This window comes from Rhipicephalus sanguineus, chromosome 9 (assembly GCF_013339695.2).
Source record: "Rhipicephalus sanguineus isolate Rsan-2018 chromosome 9, BIME_Rsan_1.4, whole genome shotgun sequence".
NCBI classification, from domain to species: Eukaryota; Metazoa; Arthropoda; class Arachnida; order Ixodida; family Ixodidae; genus Rhipicephalus; species Rhipicephalus sanguineus.
In genome coordinates, this window is record NC_051184.2 from 8,976,351 (window position 1) to 8,994,477 (window position 18,127).

Sequence of the window (18,127 nt, forward strand, 5' to 3'; positions counted from 1 at the left end):
GTGAAATTGGTTTTGTAAATACCAGCAGTCGAAACGGTGTTCACATCACTGATTATTTTCTATGTCGGTGCCACCGTGCCGTGTTGGCGCCGCTTTGACCACGGGTAGCATGTTGCAACTCATATTGGACGCGACTGTATGTCTCGTACAATCGCGGTGTCGTTCTCTATGCGTGCCGTGGATTCAGATGTCTCCATTTAAGCAAATGATAGAGAGTTGTATCTTACTCGCAGACTGCGGCTAGTTTTATTGTTAGCTAGTTTGGGCAGACCCGCTTTTTCCCTAAGTACGAACTAGATCAACTTGTAGAACATCTTCCATGTAGAACACCGCGTAGAACACCGTGTTCTATCTCAAAAAGCAGAACACTATGAAATGCCACGTTCAGGGGCTTCAAGCGCAGGTTGCTTGTTACTATGGCCCATTCGCGTACACATAAAAATGATGGTAGAGAGAAGTTCAGCGTATAAGGCTTCTTGTCACGTTATCTTGACGCGAATGTCGCGAATTAAGGCGACAGGCGCTTTCACTGACGACCACACTCTTATGAAAGTAAACCTCGTCAGCCGAAATGTTAGTTAGCTTTTAAACTTCCTGACTGACTTCCTGACGAGATGGGTGCTGCTGTCGCCCGCAGTTCACACGTGCGTGACAGCAGCATTCGCTTGCTTCGCATCCTTCTACGCCTCTTGTGCGACAAATTTGAAACGCAGGAAGAAGTAGTTAGGAATAATGTAGCGCACATGAAATTTTTAACAGCGAAGCGATTTAAGCCGGCCGTAAAAGCTTTGGTGAGTGCAATGTATACAAAAAACTATCATCATCATGAACCGGCACCCGCTCTCTTCATGAACCGGCGCGTGTTCTCTTCATTCTCTTTACAGTGAATCTATTTAAGCAATCAGTAACTAGTGCTTCGTCGTGCGAAACTCCTCAGATGGGTATGCGCCACAGGAATTGGGCAAGACTCACTCGAGTACAGCAGGTGCGAGCGTTAAACGAAAACTCTGCTCGGCGAAGTGGAACACGTGAAACACGTGAAAGAGAGAGAGAGAAAGAGATAGAAGGAAAGAGAAAAAATATGTATATAGAGAGAGAAAGAAAGCGATATAAAGAAAGAGAGAAAACGACCGAAGCTTGCACTATGTCGTGAAATGCTTGAAATAGCAAAGTTGGACGATTCTGAAGTCCAACAAAACAGCCAATAACCTAGAAACAACCTAACAGTAACTATCCCAGCAACGTTCTAGAAACAACCTAGGAAACGACATAGTTAAGATCCTACCAGCTACCTAGAAGCAACCTAGCATCAATTAACTAAAGCCCGGAAACAAGCCAGAAGTAACCTAGAAACAACCTAGCATGACCTAACTAAAGCCTAGCAACAACCTACAAGCAACCAGATTAGATTTCGGAATCGTCCAGCTTCGCAGTTTGAAGCATTGCGCGACTTGGTGCAAGCTTCGCCCTTTTTTAGCCTGATGTTTTCGAATGTGATGCAGAATTAGACGTCCAAATTTCCGTAATTATGATGTAATGAATCATTCAGGAAATCATTTCCCATTAATTATCGAACTGTTGAGAACAAAGAGATACGAGTATGTGCGAGGCTACCATGAACAAAACTCCGTTGGTGGCATCTTTGTATCTCGGTGCACTTATTAAAAATTCGCTTGGCCCAAGTTAGCTGCGACACCTTGCATACTAGAAAAAAATAGTTTGCTCGTTGTTCCACACCTGGATCAAATTCCCATCGCCCTTTTTGCAAGAAATGGACAGCGCATTCCACGAGTAGATTCAATTAGAATCCTGGGACTACTGATTGACGCGAGAGGATGTAACGCCAAAACCCTCACGCACATCACGGCCAAAACCGAAAGCATGCTGAGACTTGTTGCTAGAGTATCAGGACGCAGAAAGGGACTAGGTGAAGCCAATCTACTTCGGATCCATCATGCCTTCCTAATGAGTCACATTAATTATGTAGCATCGGCCCTTAACTGGACTAGAACGAAAAAAAAAATAAGCTAAACACTCTCATCCGTAAGAGCATCAAAAAGGTACTGGGGTTACCAGTAACCACATGCTCTGACAAATTAAGACAACTCGGCATGCACAACGACATTGATGAAGTGATCGAAGCGCAGGTCACCGCCCAGGTGGTCAGGCTGTCGTCAACCAGGGCAGGGAAACGCATCCTAGATGAGGCTGGCATGGCTCCCAGAATGCTTGCTGAACGGGAAATCACCTTATCCAGGGAGGTCCGGGAAACCTTTGTGGTCAGCCCGTTCCCTCGGAATATGCACCCGCAATACAATGTAGGGAGGCGAAAAGCCCGAGCACAGGCGATATTACAGAACGCCGCCGTGAATCGAGAGTCGACTGTCTTTGTTGATGCGGCTCAGTACGGCAAGTCTAGCACATTCGCGCTGGCAGTCATTGACGGCAACGGGGAATTACGCTCCTCAGCCTCGGTCAGGTTAGCTACGAGCGCAGTTGCAGAACAGGTCGCCATAGCCCTGGCCATGACCGACCGCTCGCGCACCAACGTGTTCACAGACTCACGAGCGGCCATCAAAGCTTTTGAATCGGGTAACCTGCGCGAGAGGCTGCCTCCATTCTAGAAAAAAGAACAGACCCTGGCACTCACTTAATCTCTTGGTTTCCCGCCCATATGGGTGCGGACGTTCATCAGCACGTACCTAACCTCAACGAATCTAACGCGCCGCGGCGGCATGGATGCTTTATGGGGTCAGGATGAAATCCAGCATAACGATCCGCTTCTTACGTTTCATGAAATCACCTCTCACTATCGGCTTAGTAGAAGGGCCTATCCTCTTCCTCACCCGAAATTGGATAGGTCTCAGTCAATTACACTTAGAATGCTCCAGACGGGCTCGTTTCCCTCGCGCGGCTTTCTCAGTCGTATCTCCACAGACATTGACTCAAGCTGTCCGGACTGTAATGAGAGTTATTGTTCCTTAACGCACATGCCTTGGCAGTGCCCCGCGTTACCTAACGGCCCTTTATCCAGCGAAGCCGACTGGGAAGAGGCACTCCGGAGCCCATCGCTCCAGGCACAAATCCAGGCAATCCAGAGGGCCCAAGAAAGGGCGGAACATCACGGTGCCCAGCCCCGACTTGGACGCGGCCAGCGGCCTCCGCGGGTCCCCGATAGGGGTTCCCGCGGAAGCTCCTCAGGATCAAATAAAGTTCATTGTCTGTCTGTCTGTCTGTTGCTCGTTGATTTATTTACTTGTTCTTTCTTATTTTAAGGTAACCATTCTTCCTTTTTTCGCCACAAAACAGAGCAGTGCGGCATCTAAGGTGTTACATACCTGAATCTCTTCACAGCAATCAAGTTATAACAGAACAGAACAGTCCGCATCTCTGCGTGCTATAATACCGCAATAAAAATAATGTGGATTTGAGCAGCGAGTCATGTTTTCGTTAGTACGCCTAAATGTTTTATAAAACATTTCTGCCCATTGTTTGACATCCTTGCCCTGCGAAGTTATGAGTGCATACATAGCAGAAAGTTGAGAAATGCATCGATGCTCAGTCTTGGCTTTGGCTTCTTGACATGACTGAGGCGAGTTAGAGAAGCAACATGTGCCACCGAAGGCGCTTGCTGAATATTGTCTTTCGTCAAGGCATTATACTTAAATGAGGTACGTCTGATTGTGAAGGCAAATATTTAAATAAATCTGCGTCTTTATCGAGAGCAGCTTCTTTATTCAGGCCATGACGGACACTGCGAACAGCATTTATGGACATTTGCCAGATGCGTTTGTCAAGTGTCTCAGACATGTGATAAGGCACACTTACGCGACTGTTTTATCGTATGCAGTCGCATCTGCCAACAAGATCACCGCGTGGGAGCCGAAACGTCAAGTGCTACTTTTTGCGGTCGGTGTCCTGTTATACTTTATCGCGTTAAAAACTAATCTAGAGGGTTTTACGTGCTAAAACCACGAGGCACACCGGAAGGGGACACTCTGGATTTGTTTTGACCACGTGGGGTTCTTTAACGCTTACCCAAATCTCAGTACAAGGCTGTTAATTATTACGGTTCGCCGCAGAAGAAATGTGGCCTCCGTGTACGGGAATCGTACCCACGTCCTCGAGCTTACGAGTGCACCACCTTAGAATGCCAGTTCACTATGTTCCGTCAATACCCAACTAGATTCCGTTTTCAGGCTAGTCCATAGCTTTCATGATGCGGTTCACTTTCTGAAGTTTCCGAACTCCATCGCTGGACAATCATCGCGGTTATTAAGGGGAAAGCCATAGGTGCCTCATAAAACCTGAAAATTGACCGTGGCGCCAACACGAGTGATACAAAATGTCACCACATGTTGACGTCGCCATATGACGTAATCATGACGTCACAAGTCACCAAAGTTTGTGACGCCACCATGATGTCCCATAACGTGATGCCACATGATGACGTCATCATATGGCATGGTCGTTTGGTCACACGTTGGTCGACCGCGGAGGCAATGCAAAACTTGGTAAGGTACAGAAAGCTTGCAATGCCTCCAATCCTGGAGGCAATGCAATACCACGTCGGGTGCAGAAAAATTTTGGAGGCGGGTAGTAGAGGATCAATACGCCGACTGAGAAGAAAAAGAAGATGGTTTTCGCCTTTGAGTCCTCTTAGGCAAATGCATAAGCTACCCTCGTGCGTTTTTGAGAGAGTCCTTACATTATTTACGCACTTAACTATTACTAGGATGGTGTTACTGTTAGGACAAAACATGTGGCTCCTGTATGAGTGACAGTTACGCATTCGCTGCCGACTGTAGGCCTACAGATCGAGCGCGCGATGAACGAGGCGACGCGACCTTGCAACTTGTATCGCCCGCAGCTGCCGGAACAAGTTTCGGTCGTGGCGGAGATAAGTGACCCATCATCGCGGAAGAGGTGGTTCCACGTAAAGGCAATTATGTCGCGTGCCCATCTGTGGCAGCTCCCGTTTTGTTAGATGGCATGTTGGCTCAATGTGTACATGTTTGTACTTGTTTTACGTTTGTGTGCGCAGCACGGGTTTCTCGTGTAGTGGGTCAGTGGGTTACGACCTTGACGGTGTCCGTGTAGGCAGCACATGCGGAGAGGGGTTTGTTCACGTGCAGCAGGTGTGTTGCTCCTGGTTGAGTTACTTATTTACCTTTTAATATTACGGAACCGACGTTAATTAAATAGGGAACGAGAATATGCACATAATAAACAAATAACAGGAATAAATCGCTGTTCAGAAAGGGACGTCAGTGATTTAGTATCGAGAAGGAGGTTTATGCCTCTAAATAAATTATTTACGAAGAGAACACAATATCATATTTTATCTCATATTAGCCTTCATAACATCGCAAGATCACAATGACAGCATAAAAGCAGAAAAATAAATGTATGCATTACGTCTTTTAAAATACGACTACGGCACTGGGTCTCAGCAGCAAAACAGCTCCGTAATGGAACTAAGAACGAAGTGAGCAATACAAAACGTTAAATAAATAAATTAATTAAACTGCCTGTTCGAACATTTCATTCTTCTTTTCTTCCCTCCTCCGCCTTTAAGATTTCCCACAACATAACAGAACAAAAAAGTTTTACACAAGAGCAAAAGCACAAAAGTACCAAAAAAATGTTTACTCATTTCAAAACGAATTCAATCCATCAGGACAACTGCTATTGGGCTAAGCGAAGCAAGCCAAGTAACCGCGTTCGCGACGGAAGAAACAGGTCTCACGTAAAAACAAGCAACTAGCGAAGCAAGGCAGGGACGCTATTTGACCCGAAGCAGAGAGCTACTAAACGGGAAAGGATGTTACGTTACCCGTTGGAGGCTCTACGGTGCCACACACATTACGTCTACGCCGAGGACCACACGCAGTTTGTACAGCGGGCATCTCAACAGCAGCCTGATCATCCTGGTGTTGTAAGCGACTGCTCCACTGGATAGTATGTGGCTCTTCCTTGGAACGCTACTAGTGATCGCTGTAGAGGACATGGCGACAGCCGAGCAGAAATACAGAGTTGCGTACTTCAAGCAAAAGGTAAGCGATTCTTGCGAATGTGTCTGGCAAATCAAAGCGAATGGCATGCTTGATCAATGTGGCTGCGGAACGATACCCTAGACGACACGGCGGCAGTATTTCTTAAGTGTAGAAATGACGTTAATAATGCAGTTGATTTGCCAGAAATGACGGTTATTTGCGTTACAAGCGACACAATGTTTGCTGGTATTAGGTGCCGTCTCATATACTGCTCCACAGAACAGGCAGCAAAGCAGAGTGCGTGTCTGCAAGAAGGCTATAAAGAGGATGTTAAAGGGACACTAAAGAGAAAAACGATTTTTCTCTATATTGGTTAGCTACCCTTTCACAGTTCCAAAATCACCACGCTTGCCGCGAGAAGACGCTTGGTAAGCGAGAAAACGCGCAAAAAGAAATTGCGGGTGGCGACGCTCCTTTGAGATGAGGCGCCACTTTGGCGACGCACCAAACGCCATGACATCATAGATACTAGGTCCCACGAAGTTCATAATCAGTAAAATGAGGTACATTGTCCTCTGAGGGGGCCACAGACTTAGCATACCAAGTTTCAGGAAATTTCGTTGAGCCAAAATCGCCAAAACACGAAACATGCGCTTTAAAATCCGTGACGTCATCGCGGAAATTTCGGAGCGATATTAATAAATGAAATTTTGACCTTGATTTTCTCCTCTAATAATAAACCTATGATGGTGAAATAAACGACAGTAGAGTTCTCAGAGTACAACTTATCAACCTAAAGCGATTTATTGTTCTACTTCAGTGTCCCTTTAACCAGGTTGTAAGGTACCGCTTTTCGCAATCTAGGGTAGCATGCGCACTTTTAACGCACTCCTGAAAACAACTCCGCCTTCCATTAAGGAAAGAAGGAATTCTCATTGTACAGTTTCAGCAGTCCGGTATTCCGGTACATGCGAACGCGTTTGCCGTGTACCGGCTCACTTGACGATGGTGGCGACGTTTTGTGTTCTAGTCACAGCTATAGACACGTTTTCTTGTTTCCTGTTCTACAAGTGTTCTCTTTTAAAAAAAGAAGGTTTTAGGAGGCAAAGGTTTAAGAGGCTGGCAAGAAGTTTCACCAACGGCGAGAAAATACAAACTAAGTTACGACACTAATACCTCGTGTGTTTGTCTGTTTGAGTTCCTCGAGACCACGTGACCCTATGACTCTGGCTGTTCACGTTTAGGCCTCGGCAAACCCCGTCATCCGCTCACAAATAACTTTGTTGACAAGCTAAAATTCTATAATGCTGCACACTGCTTATGTGTTCAGACAAACCAAGTGGCAGGACTTGCGGTGCATCGTTTTTCGCGCATAAGTGATGAAAGTACGCCATCTTCAACAGAATATCTCTTTGCGCGGGTTACAGTGAGCGTACCACGGGAATGGCAGTGCGCTGATCAGATGATTTACTTACGGGACAGACATTTATGAACAACACAGGCAATATTGAACGAGTTTGTTAAGCACATTGCATAACTTTTACCGTTGTTCGTTTAGAAACTATTTAGTAAAGGCGTAAATTTTGCTGACATTTTACCCTGTTTAAGTGTGCGGGATAATGTCAAGAAAGTCGCAACGCGCGATTTAATGAAGGTGAACGAGGCTGCTCGGCATGATATTAGCTCCACAACGAACTGCCCTTAAGCGTAATGCAAGACAACAATAAGTATGGACGTATTGCAAAAAGGCTATGGATAAGCGTTGCTATATATGCACCAAGCTACTGAGCTAAATTTATTTATTTATTTCAAAAATGATTACGTCGCTTCACATATTAGGTGTACTGTCGACGCCCAGTCCTTCGGGACTACTGCTACGCACACTCGTTAAATAACTTTTTTTTTGTGAGTGCGAATGAGAAGCCCTGAAAAAAAAGCAGTGGATTTTTTCGGGGAATCTTGAAGCTAATTATTATTTTCATGTCTCGCAGGACTGCGTAATTTAATATCATTGTTTCTTCTTCTTCAGGTCGACCACTTCAGTTTCAGCAACAGGGACTCATTTCGTCAGCGTTACTTAATATACGAGGACCACTGGAACAAGAACGGTGGTCCCATCTTTTTCTGCACTGGAAGCGAAATGAACGTCGAAGTTCTGGCCAACCAAATGGTGAGCGACCCATACTCGTAAAATGTTACTCTCAGGAACAATTCTCTAATTAAAATTATTACATCGAGTATAAGTGAAAGGGCATATCGAAAGAAAATAAATTCAATTCACAGGGGTCCTGAATCCCTTTTCCAAGTAATCATCGAATGACCTCAGTGTCATAGTTTATTGCCTCCCGAATCGATTGCAGAAAAAATTTCTCGAATCCGTCAAGAACGAGCGGAGTTACATGGATTTGTAGTACACTTTAAGTGTTTTCTCTCTCATCCCGACGAGCGCGCATGAAGTTACATAGGGAGGGATGGCACGGGGGAAAGAAGTGACGTCAGTGCACGTCATGACTTGAGCGCGCGGGACGAAACGCGATCGCTCTCTTCCGTCGTGATTCACAGCGCGAGTGTATAGCTCACTGAGTAATGTTAGCAGGCTACGGAGCGCGGCACCCCGTGGCAAGAAGCGCGTCTGATACAAATGCCACTCTTTATTTATGTCGGCTATTTGCCAATATCATGCTATCTGCTGTTCGACGTCAAAAAGCAGGCGCCGGCAGCTGTAAAGAAAGTGAGCACAGGCCTCTGTATGAAGAGAGGGCGCCTGTGAAAGTGGAAACTCCGCACTACGCTTCTAAACTCTCTTTCTCGCGCACGACTGCAAGATTTGGCTGAGATGTTTATAGCTGTGTCCGCTATCCACAAGATGTGTTTTCCCATCAAGCCTGAGGGGTGGTTTATGATCCATTTAAAACAAATAATACTTTCATACAAGATGGAGGCACAGAGAGATGAAGTGAGAGATTGTAGCCGTAAATCAATGTCGCTTCAGCCAATCCTTCAACAAAACAACTTAACTTCATCAGGACAATTTTCTGTTGAGAAATCCTTTGGCGAAACGTTGACTCCAGTGGCCTTCTCTGTACGACTACTGTAGATCACATTAAACAACGTCTTCGATTATTTAACACCGACCTGTACGAGAACCGATCTGTAAGATACGTGCATCCATTACAGTGCACCCCTTGCCAAATACATGCCAAACTGCAAATGTATTACCACAAGCAGACACGTTTGGACTACCATGCGTGTGAAATTGCTACCTCTATTGCGAAGTTTTTGCGATGTTGACTTCTTAAGCTACAGCAAAATGTTTTCGGGGATTGTTTCTTTTGCTTCTTTGCAGGGGATAATGTACGACTGGGCGGTGGACTTCAAGGCTATGCTGGTGTTCGCGGAACACCGCTATTACGGTGACTCGCTGCCTTACAGAGAACGGTCGTTCAGTGTAAGTAAATCGCAGGCTTTGCAACAACGACTAGTTTGACGCGCTTTGTTTACCTGGAACATTGTATGAAATATGCAATGGACTTTTCGAATGGTTCTGAATTTCTCTTTGTGGTTTGACTAATTCAACAGAGCCAATTTAACAAAATTTAACGCACTGCATTTGCTGAGCACTTCTATACAATGTCGTTGAGAAGAATGATATCTGAAGAGTATTGTCAGAATAATGAATCGACCTCTATAAACTGCTTGCGGGCAGGAGAATAATATTTCAAATGTAGCGACTTCATATTTTCCCCTTGCTGCTGTTCATTCAATGTGTCGGTCTCAGTCCAGGGAGAGGCGAGGCTACCTGACGACGGAACAAGCCCTCGCCGACTTTGCCTACCTGATACAGCACATCAAGAAGCACGCTCCGGGCGCCGACAAGAGCATGGTGGTGACATTCGGCGGCGGATACGGTGGCATGCTGGCTGCCTGGATGCGCGTTCGCTACCCACACCTTGTCAAAGGGTGAGTAGTCAATCCTATGGCTCCAAACGTGGATCCCTGCAAAAAACGAAAAAAGGAAAAGGTTTAGAACTGCATGGGAATTAGAGACGTTTTCGTGAAAGCGGCAGGTTCATCGTCAGTCAATCAATCAATCAATCAATCAATCAATCAATCAATCAATCAATCAATCAATCAATCAATCAATCAATCAATCAATCAATCAATCAATCAATCAATTGACTATTTAATTATTTTGTTAACCAATCTGTAATAGAGCACTGCACGGGCCCGGCCCGGCCCCCGGTCCGGGCCGGGCCGTTTGAAGCGTTTTCCGGCGGGCCCGGGCCGGGCCCGGGCTTGAAGCCGCGGGCCTGGGCCGGGCCGGACTCGGACCCGCTCATTAAAAGGCGTAAGTCGGGCCTTCGAGCACACGCGAACGTTATGCATTGCATGGTCTATGGTAATCTGTACCAAGCTGAAGTGACACGTGCAAAGAGCTGGCTCTTAGTAAAGCTTAGCAATAAAAATATAAAAACAGTTGAAGTGCTATATATATATATATATATATATATATATATATGTGCGTGTGTGTGTGTGTGTGTGTGTGTGTGCGTGTGTGTATTAACAGCACTAACAATGGGCCACATCACGGTTGTTCCCATGGGAGGAATAAAGATTTCGGTCTTTTATTCGAGGTTGACACATACGGTACCTTTCATTTATATTCCTTGGTATTACGTGATAAAATCACGATATGATTACGAGGCACGCCGTTGTGGCACCGGATCAATTTCGAACACCTCGAGTTCTCAAACGTGCACCTAAAGATAAGTATATACACGGGTGTTCTTGCATTTTGCCCCCATCAAATTGCGGCCGCCGTGGCCGCGGAAATCGCACCCGCGTCCTAGGACTTAACAGCGAAACAGCTTAACCGCTGAGCTACCACTGCGGGCAAAGCAACATTTCGATGCATGTACACACCGGATTTTCCGTCCGATCGCCCGCTACAAAGCGCACGGCATCATTAATAATCATCATCAACGACTAATATCCTCTAGCGGGCCCGGGTCGGGTCTGGTCATGAACAAGCGCGCCCTGAATTAGTTTAGTAATGAACGCCTGGGCCCGGACCGGGCCCGGCCTTGGAACGACGGGCCCGGGCCGGGCTCGGGCTGGGTTCGGTCATGTACGTCCGGGCCCGGGCCGGGTCTCGGGCTGGGTTTGGTCATGTACGTCCGGGCCCGGGCCGGGCCCGCGCTTGGAACCACGGGCCCGGTCTGGGCTCGGGTTTCATAAAGCGGGCCCGGGCCAGGCCCGGGCCGTCAAATCCGGCCCGTGCAGTGCTCTAATCTGTAACACGAATATTCCGCTTTTATTTAAGAGGAAGGGGAATACAACCGCAGATTGTAAGCATTACACAAAAGTGGTGAAGTGGTCACCTGAATTAAGCATCAGATGTTTTATGACACTGAAAATAGCACACGTTTTTTTTTTCTGGAAAGCGGGCAATTTGCAGCCGTGACTGACCGAATACTGTCATCACGGTTATTGTTATGAGGCTGGATATAACGGAAACTTATGAAACAGTCTCCCATTTCATAAGGAAGCAAAGGGATAATTCTAAGGTTTTGCCCCCTGCGATACTATCCCTTCCGCAGAGCCTACGCATCCAGTGCTCCCATTGCCTACTACAGCGGCGAGGTTGCGTGCGACAAGTTCCCGCGCGCCATCACCGACAGCTACAAGAGCCAGTCGCAGAACTGCGCTGCCAGCATCCGCAGGTCGTGGGCCATCATGGACAAAATGGCGGCTACAGGTGAGCTTCTGCACTGGTGCCAGAAGTAGAGAATGTGGCCTGTTATAATTGTCTGCGGTCACTAAATCTAACAACACATATCTGCCAAATAGACTCAAAGCTCAAGCATGTTCCGCTCTGTCCCAACTTGATCTAATAGTACATTAGATCGATCACTTTCGAGCGCTTTCACCGATTGACCTGGAAGCCACTGATAGTTCGTGTCAGACATACAATTTCCTGTTGTGTACGAGATCTGGGCAAATCTACGATAATATCGAAACAAACATCTTCCTTTTACGCATGTCAGGCACGCTATAGACACACGAGAAAAAGTTTGTCAACGACACTTCTTTTGTAGAAGAGGACGGACCGACTTTCATGAGCATGCTACGAAAAAAAAATGCTTTTAGGTATGAGAAAACATGCTTGTCTGTACAGGCCACGTGTATATGCTGTTGCTTACGGTGGGTATTAAAGCTATTTTGTTCCGCCCAGACGACGGACTGAAGTTCCTTACTGAGGCGTTCCACTCGTGTCAGCGATTGACCACGGACAGCCTCCCGCACTTGTACCAGTGGCTGAAGGAGGCCTACCAGACCATGGCCATGCTCGACTATCCATACGACACAGAGCTGTTTGGAAAGCTGCCGGCACACCCGGTCAAGGCAAGGGACTACCAATTATGCAAATAAGCCATGGTGGGAATGGCCATGCGCACTGCATGCAGAAAATGACCACTGGTCACTTCCGCATTAACATGATCGCTACGTCATCGTAATACTAAAGAACAAAAACTACATTACGATGTACTAATGCTAGAATCGTGCTTTCTGCAACCTCATTTGAGCGGTATAAGTTATTGGTGGGTACAATAACGGACGCGGAAGTGTTTTTTAAGGCGTAGTCCTTATAATTCTTTCACTCAAAGGGCCCCTAAACCACTCCGTTAAGAGAGATAGAGAGAGTTGTTTCTTTCTCGCCTTCACTATCCTTCCCACAGGAGCACGGTGTAAGAATATACTCAGGTGCTGACACTCTTCCCCCAACGCATGGAAAACCGCAATCCACGCGCGGCCAGATAATGTTCAGGTTCTTATCAGTTGACTTGCAGTTTCATCGGCGCCTTCTTCGAGGGCGCTACGAAAAGCGGGACAGCCGTCTCCATAGCAACGCGCATGCTGCTGATAACGTGCACTTTTTCTGTGCCTTTTGCTGGATAATGTGCACCCGCCAAGCGGTGTCGAGGGGCGAAATCGAGAGAGTAACAGGAAAGGGCATGGCGAGCGCGGCGGCGATCACGCACTCGCGGGCGCTCTCCGCCTCGAGCCATTAGATGGCGCACCGCTCAACGAACCCATGACCGAACATTTTCTGGCCGCTTAGGCGCGCACAGTGTCAACACCTGAATATTCTTACACCATGCACAGCAGCTATATCCTCCTCGCCACTTATTCCTTCATAAAACACGTGGAAAATGTCAGCACTAAGCGTTGAACCAATCAGGATTTCGCGCGTTTCGGCTACACGCTGTTATCTCCGCTTGCGCAGTCGAAAACGCAGAACGGACGTACGACTGCATGGCAAAGCAGCGTAGGACACAATTAACAGCTGATATCCCTCGTATAAAGACCACTCGATATCTTATTTCCTCATGACGTTACGTGAACAGACTCCTGGCGTCACGAATTGTGACGAAAAGACGGGAAACGACAGAAGAGAATAACGCGCTCGTTCTTTAAATTTTCAGATGTCGTTTAGGGACCCTTTAAAGGGACACTAAAGAGAAACAATGAATTGTTTTAGATCGATAAATTGTACTCTGAGAACTCTAATGCCGTTAATTTCGCCGTCATAGGTTTATTAATAGAGGAGAAAATCAAGTTCAAAGTTTCATTTCTAAATATCGCGCCGAAATCTCCCCGTGTGACGTCACGGATTTCAAAGTGTATTTATCGTATTTTGGCACCATTGGCTCAACAAATTACCCCAAGCTTGGTATGGTAAGTCTATGGCCCCCTCAGAGGACAATGTACTTCATTATTACCGATTAGGAACTACGTAGTGCCTAGTAGGCGCCGTCAAAACATGTGACGTCACGGCGAATGGTGCGGGAACTTCAAGGTGGCGTCGCCACCCACATTTTGTTTTGCGCGTTTTCTCGCTTACTAGGCGTCTTCTCGCAGCAAGCGTGGTGTTTTTGGTATCGTGAAATGACTAATATGAGAAAAATCGTTTTGCTCTTTGGTGTCCCTTTAAATAACTCATATGCCTCGCAGGAAGCCTGCCGGTTCCTGTGGAACCCACTACAAACGGGCGAAGATCTCGTGCGAAGTCTGCACAAAGCGGCCTCTATCCTGTACAACAGCTCAGGAAATGCTGCCTGCTACAGCATCGATGGTAACATCGGAGTTCACGCTGGCTGGCTGTTCCAGGTACTCTTCAAGTTTGGTTAGACATGCCAAACAAAAGTGGCAAACTCATATATATGTCGTTTCAGTCGAGGGACTGTTACCTATAGAGATACAAGGAACAAGTGCCCTTCACGCATGACTTTGCACAATTTCACGAGCCATGAATCTCAAGTACCTCGAAGCCCTGTGTTAAGGCAGCAGAATCACGCGATTTGAAAAAGGTCCTCGATTCCTGCTATTCTTTAATTCCATCATTTAGGTGCTCTTAAACATGTCGGGGAACTAAATAGTCCGGCTTCATTCAGTCGTCTGGTTAAACATATCGGCTGGAATGTGATAAGCTTTACCAAAACGATGGCAATCTTTAGCCATCGGTGTCTGGAATTACTGCAAAATATCACTAATGTTTCGAAGCAAGTTCGACACGTACCCATCTAGTGATACTATTCTGTAGCAGTTCCTATATCACGTCACTGCGTCTTTTGCAGCTGTCAGTGAACTTTGTCATTTGCTGTATCAGGCTAACTGCTCAGTAATGCTGACACCTGAAGTCAAACGACTGTCTTCGAATTTGCGCCATAGTTAGTATTTTACAAGTGACCTCACCGCAACCACTACCCTATTTCACGTTCTTACATGCAAAAGCAAAAAAGTTTACAATTTAACTATTTGGCGTTCATATATGTGGTGCCTCCATTAAATATGCCCCACCTCCATAGACGTGCACGGAACTGGTGATGCCGGAATGCACAAACGGTGCGGAAGACATGTTCAAACCGAAGAAGTGGGATGTCCGGAAGCACGCCAAGAGGTGTCAGCAGCGTTTCGGAGTGACGCCAGATCCGGGACGGCTGAAGGTGCTCTACGGTGGCAGTGATCTTCAGGGCGTCTCCAACGTAATATTCACGTGAGTTTCGTACGCCTAAACAAACCTCCTTATCTGTGCACTTTTTCTTAAATATCTGAGACACAAGTGGGCCATTACGTAATATGGCATCAAGCCCTATCTATCAAAATAATCGTAGCTCCTACAATTCAGGTGCAATAGTGCTCCCACCAACCACAACCTCCGAATACCTGTGTTAAACACTTCAACCTCGCATGAGCCGCTCAGTGACATATACAGAAATGAGGTGGACACGGGGCCTGATAGAACAAGAACTTCTAGCGGATCTCGTCATTACGTTTGCTATAGCGAACAGAAATTGAGTTCACGCTCACGTTAGTCTAAAAAAAGAACATGTTGCGAAATACCGGAGGCACTGTGCCAAGTTGGACACACTGCGAGAGGTAACAGAGAGGTGATACAGGGTACAGAGCCTCTCTGTTACCTCTCGCATTGTGTCTTCAGTTGTAAGTCGGCGTTTGTGGTGTCGTGAATTCTTTCTTGTGTGGGTGTTTGCACGCCCTGTGTTTTTAGAATGAATAGAGTACATTTTGGTCCCCTCTGAAATGTACTCTGTACCCTGAGCGTAAAATAAATAGGCAAATAAATTAAGGGCCGCCTATAGGGCCGCCTATAGTGGGATGCGAGGGCAATGGCGTTGCGTTTTTGAGCTCAAATTAAACTACGCCTGGGAGTCCCGGCTCTAGCGGCGTTATTTCCTTTTAGATGGCCCTCAAAAGCCCTTCTGTACTTATATTTAAAATAATGTTAAAGAACTTCCGGTTGTTAAAGTTACTACGGGTCTCACCACTAAGGTATGTCATACATTACCGGCTTTCTGACAATGAGCTCCTTGAATAAGTCGAATTGAGAGCGGAAAATAGAAAAAAAAAGAACAGAGAAACTCGGCACCGTAGATTGTTAGCGAACCTTATTGAAGAAGTAGATATAGATATGCATATGAGATGCTAAGACCGTTCAATGTCGCAAAGCCAGCTCTACGTCTCTAAAAATATAGATCCTCACTTGTTACAAAAAACACACAATTAGTTTCTGTTCATGTGACACCAAGCAGCTTTGAAGCTTCTAAGATGTCTGTCTCTTAAATTCCTACTGAAAAAACTTCATGTCACCATACGAAAAACAAACGAATTCTGTATATTAACCATATCAAATATAAGGGTTTTGCACGGACATATACGGATGCATATGGATATTGTATGGAACATATCGAGATGAGAATATGACACATGAGGAATTCCGCATAGGTTCATGGATGTAGTCTTATGGAACACACAAAATTCATATCTGTTATAAGGACAGACCCATACGGCTGTACAAAATAAATTGAAAGCATGAAATGAAACATATGGAAGACGCATGGGCGCACGGATGCAATGAGCGGAACTCGTGTGTGTGATGCGCATGTCTGGAGGACGTTCATATATACAACGAGACGTGAGGGGAACGTAACGCGCCTAAATTCGAAATTCAGCATTGTATTACGCGTGGCTCGCTATATTTATTATAGTTGAGTAATCCCTAGCGCCAAGTTTTATCTTATTCACGCACTCAAAGCCAGTCCCTCTGAAAACACGCAGAAACAACCTGCGGGACCCGTGGTACTATGGCGGCGTCCTGTCGGGCCCGGAGTCCACGACGTCGATTGTGGTGCGGAACGCCGCCCACCTGCTGGACCTGAGAAAGCCTAACGACCTCGACCCGGTGTCGGTCGCCTGGGCGAGGACCCGTGCCAAGGGAACGCTATGGCGGTGGCTCACGCCGAAGCTGAACTTTTTCGGATAGCGGACTGTTCCCGAGTATTCATCTAGTGACACTTCAGCTTTACAGAGAGTTCACTTTGGACAATAATTTCCCTGAAACGCTGGAAGGCAAAACTATCGTCCATCCAACTGTAGCACGAACCTAATGAGGCTTAAACATGTTAGACGGTTAAGCGCGAAACGAACGAGGACAGAGGCAAAGAAGTGACACAAGCACCCCAGCGCTGTCTCACAACTACCTTTATTAAAGCTCATATTTTAAAATTTAAAGCACAACCTATACCGCATGAACACACGCGGATGACGTCATCAGATGATAAGCGCAATAGTTTAGAGGAGTGTACGAACCAAATGCAATCTAGGTGACGAAACAATTCAAGAAAAAAATTTCTTCGTCTTACAGATGCTTAAAGAACTACATGGGCCTTTAGGCATGTAGTGGTCCACCCCCCCCCCCGCCCCCTAATATTAAAAATAAGGCTTGACGCTCCAAGAAATAATATTTCTTTGTTCGGGTATGGAACATCAGACCAACGCCTTTCCACGGCGTTCGCTGCACAGTTTCAGCTAACTATGAGGACAGCAGATCGTAAAGCGAAGATGATCAAATTAACAGCTCGATGCAGATGAAAGCTGAATATGTGGAGCCAGTGATGTGGAAGCCGGCAGGTGCATGGAAGATGACGGTTAGGTGACCGTTCCATAAAGAGGACGGCCCCGAATTCAAGCTATGGACTAGAACAATTTTATTACCTATTCAGCAAAAAATTTTTTTCTAGGTTCGTATAGGTTTATAATTTTCGCGTTACTTTAGCGTGGATGAAATCTCCAATGATAGTCTTGATACGTACACGAAATCGGCGTGAAAATATTTTGTCACAGGAAGAACCAAATAGTTTCGCAGCCTTCATTATCGCTAAGATCACAACCGTCGTCAGCACCAACAAAAACTCTCAAATATGGTACTTGTTATTTGCACCGGAACAGCTCGAGGTCACGTGATCAGCAAGAAGTGTCACGCATGATTTCAGTGGTAGAACGGCACGTCGTTGCCGACACTGGCTCTGGCAGTAATTGTGCCTGAGAAATAGTGAGAATGGCGAAGCGGCACGGCCTATGTCACTGGCTCCCCAGTGATGCGGGCAAGCCGATGACGTAGGGAAAATAGCGACACTCATGCAACGCGAGGCAGAATCTTGCCTTTCCTTCAAACTGTACGCAAGTGGTATGACATCAAGCGTGACGCTCCTGTTCATGTCCTGAGACCACCAGCTGTTGATGTGCAGGTAGACTCTACCGCTTCAGTAGAG

General features: G+C 46.3%; 1 protein-coding gene across 1 annotated transcript; it reads left to right on the forward strand.

The window, feature by feature from the left end:
* The first annotated feature begins 6,000 nt into the window (after window positions 1-6,000).
* LOC119404572 (lysosomal Pro-X carboxypeptidase) lies at window positions 6,001-16,839 on the forward strand. The gene is made up of 9 exons (XM_037671118.2): window positions 6,001-6,056; window positions 8,026-8,166; window positions 9,343-9,444; window positions 9,775-9,956; window positions 11,597-11,754; window positions 12,232-12,401; window positions 14,013-14,168; window positions 14,867-15,054; window positions 16,635-16,839. The coding sequence occupies exons 1-9, from the start codon at window positions 6,009-6,011 to the stop codon at window positions 16,837-16,839; spliced, it is 1,350 nt and encodes a 449-aa protein (XP_037527046.2). The 5' UTR covers window positions 6,001-6,008.
* Window positions 16,840-18,127: the final 1,288 nt, after the last annotated feature.